The 6,144-nt window shown below is 38.0% G+C and overlaps 1 protein-coding gene across 1 annotated transcript; it reads right to left on the bottom strand.

Annotated features, from left to right (window-relative positions):
* Positions 1-984: 984 nt before the first annotated feature.
* Positions 985-4,403, bottom strand: lta (lymphotoxin alpha (TNF superfamily, member 1)). The gene is given in 5 exon segments (XM_070911786.1): positions 985-1,334; positions 3,002-3,034; positions 3,170-3,176; positions 4,202-4,273; positions 4,275-4,403. Coding segments are annotated over 5 exon segments (591 nt in total).
* Between the last annotated feature and the right edge of the window lie 1,741 nt (positions 4,404-6,144).

The raw sequence follows: 6,144 nt of genomic DNA, 5'->3' as shown, positions 1-6,144 counted from the left end.
TGTGAAGGGGAAGCACTATGACTGATATTGCACCAAATATGTGGCTTCCTGTTTTGCATCTGTTCTGCTCAACGCAACGTCTAATTACAGTTGTACGGTCTTACGCACTGTACTGTATGTGTGTACAGTATTAGCTTCAGGCCAGTAAGATGAGTAACACCACGATTTTCTTTGGCAGGGATTTTTAACAATACTCTTGAGGTTTCTAAGGCATCTGTGGAATGTCTCTGTGGTTTGTGTTACCTTTTTTTTTTAATTGATAGATGATTGTGTCATCATGCTGTGTAATGTGATCTGAGAAAATAGTGGTGAGTGGGTAACAGATACCATACACAGCACGTCTTTCACGTTACCTCTTATTTTGAGGAAGGTGGCACCACCGTGTGGTCAGCTGGTAGCTCACAGCGCAAATAAGAAGTCAGTAAATCGACTCAATGGCTTTCAAATAATACATTTTTTATTACTCTTTCATTTCCCTCCCCTCCTTGAAATCAAACCACCGCAATATAATATTCCATTTCATAAATTACACAAAGAACATGGCAGTGCCAACAAACATATTCATGCTCAAGACAGTCACAGTTTACATTCATTTAAAATGCAATTAGCTTAAATATTTAGACTCAGCTAAGGTTGGAGTGACACAGTATGTTGTTTTGCCAAGATATTTTTGTCCAAAGTCAATAGGATGTAACATTTTATTAAAAGGATTCAGTCAGTAAAATCTGTAGTTAAAACCTTCCTCTCCCTGCTTGATGGAGATTGTAGCATTTTAGTGTTCCATGTTGGCCACAAAGGTTTACTACCCTGCACAAAATAAGAGTCCTTGAGATCTTGAGTATATTTTGGCATAAAATTAAAGAGTTAAATATCTGGCACAAAATATTGGAACAAAATACAGGTGCTGAACAGCTTTTGTTGAAACATATAGGCGCACTAACAACATACCAGTCCAACTCCCTTGTATTGTAACCAATCCTGGTGCTAACGAAGCTGATAAGCGCCCCAGAATGTGTTGTCTGTTAGAAAATCATCTGTGATATCTAAGCTGACACTGTCTCCCTCTGTGAGGCTGACGATTTTACCCACCCACACAGAGCCCGCTGTCGTTTGCGGGAAGGTCCCCTCAACCAGCTTCTTCATGCTTCTACCAAACGTGGCATTTCTTCTCAAAATCACAGACTTAGCCTTACGATTCATAGGGTGCTTGCTGAAGGTGACCTGGGCATAGATGAAGTAGAGGCTGCTCTCCGTGCAGTAGATAGAGCCATCACGCAGGTCAAGGGAGCAGGAGTGACATCTGGCTGAGTTTTGCCAAGAGCGATTGTCCGGAGCTGTAGGAGATTTGTCAAACGTTTCTTAAGATGCTCAGCTATAAAAATATTATCCCCTCACCCATGAAACTTTAGGCGGACCTCTTTGGCTCAAATTGTAGTTCTATAATCTACCAAGGCGCTTTGAAACATTCACACTCCAATTTTCATCTGAAGTTGAATAAAGACATCAGGTAAACAAAGTTGATCTTTCAAATTAATGACTAATTTCCTTCCTTCTATTTCCAATTTGGCAGACTAGGCATCCCCTGACAAACTGATGCTGTCTGTTGCCGTGGGCTGTAATTAAGTCGATGCAGCCCACATTACAGCTCTGCTTCAGGTTTGTTGAGGTTTTAGAAACCCACTTCACAGAGGAAAAAGGCAGTGGAGTGGGAGGAACGCAATGTATGAGACTGGAAACATGACAAGGCTATATGTCTCTCTCAGTCAGTGGTTTAGCCTGACTGTGTGTGCATGCAGATTAATAGTGTGTGAGTGTCTCTTAGATGTAATAGTTCAATTGGAGAGTGACAAATCTACTGTATACTTTACTGTTCAAGTGTAGAAGTAGAAAGGGTAGCCCCTTTCATTTTGGTTTCAAATTTCTCTATAACAAGCGACAAAGTTACATTTCATAAATATAACATCTTTAGTTATTATTTATTGAGACTCAAAAACTCATGTTAAACTGTAAAACCTAACATAAGCCCACAACTTTACATTTTGGTTGAAATGTTGCCCAAATCCTGATTTGTTCACTGAAAATGTGGCATCACTTTTCTCCAACTGAGCATGGACAAAAACCAGAAATACAGGAATCTCTTATGAGAAATAACAAAACTTTGGCAGAAAGAACATGATTTCATGTTGGAGGAAGCTGATTCAGAAAATAGGGCTTTTAAGTTTAATGATGAAACTTGACGGGACCCACTCTTTGAAATCAGTTTCAATCTGAATTTCTCATTTAATCAGTTAAAGGATTCAAATCAGGACCTACTTTGTTGTTATTTACTCTTTGGTGCAGCACCTGCCTCTATCTGCTTCACTTAAAGACTTCCTGCCTTTCTCAGAATGACTTTCAGCAGCTCCCAGAGAGCATGTCTGAACTTGTTGCACACAGCATCTGTAGCTGTCAAGTGTGGCTTTTGTGCAGTAGAAGCATAATGACAGCATGGGAGATCAGTAAAAAGTGAGAGTCAGGCCTCAAAACACATGTTGCATTTTGGCCAGTTGAGACTTCTGTGGGCAAGAAAGTGGTATCTTGGTCTCTTTTATTATGGAGTTTTCTCTGTGAGTCCATTGAAAGCCAGTGTAAAATGACAGCTTTAGAAAGAAGTACTCGCTCTTTGAAATCTTAGGAACTGACACCAAAACCAAAAACATTTTCTGCTGTCATTGGAAATATCTCAACTTGTCATCTCATCCTTTATGCTTGATTTTCATTTTCATAGAAATAAACAAACAACGAAACAGAGAAATGTATTTAGCTCAGATTACTTCACTTTAGATTCACCCTCAATGTCTTAAAGCAGTAAAGTAGTAATTTAGACACACATCTAAAACTCTCACAATATACGTGAATATGATTTCTTTATAAACTCATCATCAAAACACATCAATTTACCACACAGGAAGAAGCGATGAGAATGAATCTGAATATTAACCAGAAGAGGAAGTGTACTTACACCTGATTAGCTGGATGTATGACAGAGAGGATCCTGAAAAACATCATTTAGAGGTTATTTACTGACGCAATAACTGTGGCAGTGTTCACAGTACATTTCATTTTTCAGTCCTCCCGTTGTATCTTTTAGTTTGATGTGATTTCTTAAGTAAAAAATGATCTAACTTACCTTTTGACTTTAAGGGAGCAACAAAAGTGTTGACGGCTAAGGAAAAGATTTATGTTAAATTCAGCTTCATTCATGTAAATGAATCATGTTTTATAAAAATACTCATACACCCTTAATTTGTGCAATAATGTGAGGTTACTTTAAAAGGCATTTAAAGGGCAAATTTGACATATAATCTATTTACCTGGTGGAGTGATATTACATAACTTCAGTGCAGAGACTTGGTCCTTGAAAAGATAGAAAGAAAAACAATCATGAGCTGCATAATCATCATAATCATCTTCATCATCCTTGTTACTATGTCTACTCACTGGCAATGGAGCGCTATATGTCCAGTGAAAATCATGTGTCTCCAAAATATAAACTTTCCATCAACTACAGTATAACGCAGCCTTGTTTTAAACTTGGTGCGTTTTTTTTTTAGATGATTCAATTATGAGGCAGGAGAATCTTCTCAACCAATAAAGGAACATGTAAAAATGTATCTGGAAAATATAAATATGGTCGAGTCCTGGGGTTTAAAACAGGGAATTACTCTGAAGATGGATACAATAATAGGAACACCTGTACAATATAATATAATCCAGTACTCTACAGTAAATACAACTTTGTGTCAAAGAAGTCTTGATCAAACTCTGTGGTACTTTTTGATGTTGTTGTTTGTGGTGATGTTTGTATTGAATTGCATTGTTATTGTACAAGTGTTCTGTTATTGTTTAAGTGGACATGTACTGCACTGAGGCATCTTAGAGTACCCCTATTTCAAACATAGCTCTGATCCAGCAGCCAGATCCTGTCAATCATGATGTCACTGCCACCTAAGGGCACCCACTGGGTGTCTCAACTTGTAAAAGAGACAGAGATTAGACTGGGACTCATTAATATAGTTTTAATATAATTTCACACCTGAGGCGTGACTTCACATGTGTTGGCAGCTACATGAAATATGAAGTCTGACATAGTTGTCCAAAACTGTTCCGACTGCATTACTCTTCAGTCTTTAAGTCACTATAAAGTCACTATAATGTAAACTGTCAGGTAATAGATGACACATAAAGCAGTGAATGTGAATCTAAATGTAATTTCCTCGTCTTGTGGCAGATGTACTGACCTCTGTGGACTTTGGTTTGATTGAAGTCAGAAGTGCAGCCATAACCACCATGGCAACAGTGAGGAGACCACACCACACCTGCAGCAGCAGGTACTTATGAGAGGACCTCGAGTGACCATCCATTCTGTCAAACACACACACACACACACACGAACATTAGTTTTGACATGTATTTGAGGAGATGGTACTGATTTAAATTAATTCCCTGGAGCTTAATGTGATATCAAGTCTGACCCATTTTACATCCTGACCCTTATTTTTGTAGTTTTAAGTACATTTACTCAAGTAGTGAGTACTTTGAGGTGCTTGTATTTAACTCTTCTATTTTATGCTACTTTATCCACTCCACTACATTTCAGAATGAAATATTGTACTTTTTACTCCACTACATGTATCTGACACAAAGAGCACATTAAACACAACGCATTGTTAAAGATTAAACCAGCAGTTTCCAGTCTATTTGGCTTGTGACCCTTTAGAAAAAAGGCATTGTCGTTGGGGCGCCTTGTCACATTTCTTGCAGTTAAACTATTTGAGGCCCAAAGATGTAAAATGATCCAGTGTTTCACAAAAGAAGAGAGAAAAGTCTAAAACATTGTGTTTAGCAGAACTTTCTTTTTCTTCGTCCAGCCCCTAGGTTAAAAAACACTGTACTAAACTACACAACTGTATAAAGTAGTTAAAACTAGCTCTACCTCGACCAGAAACAACAGTAAAATACTGCTTACACATTGGTGTATTAGTATTAACAATCTAATAATGTTATACATAATAATATATCACTCACTCCGGGACGAGTGCTTTTATTGTGATATTTTTAGTATATTTGGCTGATGATACTTTTGTACTTTTACTTAAGTAAGATTTTGAATGCAGGACTGTTGTAATGCGTTGTAATACTTTATAATTGATACTTCTACTTAAGTAAATGATCTGAATACTTCTTCCACCACTGCTGTTACAGCAACTGGTTAGACAGACCACATTATATAAGCAACACATTTGAGAGAGAAGGTAAAGGAGAGTGCACAGGAAAAGTGAGGAAAACCTGTCTGACCGCTTGTGATGCTCTTCCTAATTACTTCCTCTGTCGCTGTGGCATTTTATCTCTATTTGGTAAATAAAATCATAACATGACTCAGATAACAATGGCTGTCCTTTAACCACTAACTCTAAATTCTCTAGCTGTTTATGTAAGAGTTTGACATGACAGGTATAACTCAACTAGACTACATACAGCAACAGGGCCAAATGTATGGCTGCATTGCATACATTGCATCATGGGTGTGTGTACCCTCAGCTCATAGCCACCATGCTGCTGCTTCTCTGGGATTTTACCTCAGTGGGAGTTTTTTTGGTCCGGCACAGAGGGTGGCATCAGTGTACAGTTTCTGGTTTTGGTTATTTACTTGTAATGACAAAGACTGAAAGTTATCAGTGGTTGCTAAAATACCACTGACCCTGAAATGTGTGTCAGGCGGCTGTCAATCAAACTCCGAACTTTCAACAAGAAAGTTACGATGGTCTCTGGGTAATTTCCTGTAGCATACTGGTCCAAGCACATTGCTCTGCTTTACATGCCTGTGTGTATGATGTATGATTCGCAGTAGGTGTAACACATTTCAGGTGCTGACAGGTTAGACAGTGAAATCCCTTAATGTTTCATTATGTAAACTGACAAATAGGCTAAAATGACTTATTGTTTTTGCCCCTTTCTGATGAATTATGGGAGAAAATCTGAACTGGAAAACTATATTTCTGACCAACACTACATCTCTGCAGTGGGAACAAAACTACTAAACTAATTCTTATTTGAAAAATCTTTAATCACAGTGGACTGCAGCATCTTTTGTGTAACTGTGTT

This window comes from Enoplosus armatus, chromosome 9, assembly GCF_043641665.1.
Source record: "Enoplosus armatus isolate fEnoArm2 chromosome 9, fEnoArm2.hap1, whole genome shotgun sequence".
Lineage (NCBI taxonomy): Eukaryota > Metazoa > Chordata > Actinopteri > Centrarchiformes > Enoplosidae > Enoplosus > Enoplosus armatus.
The sequence above is the reverse complement of the archived record's forward strand: the minus strand, read 5'-3'. Positions and strand labels throughout refer to the sequence as shown.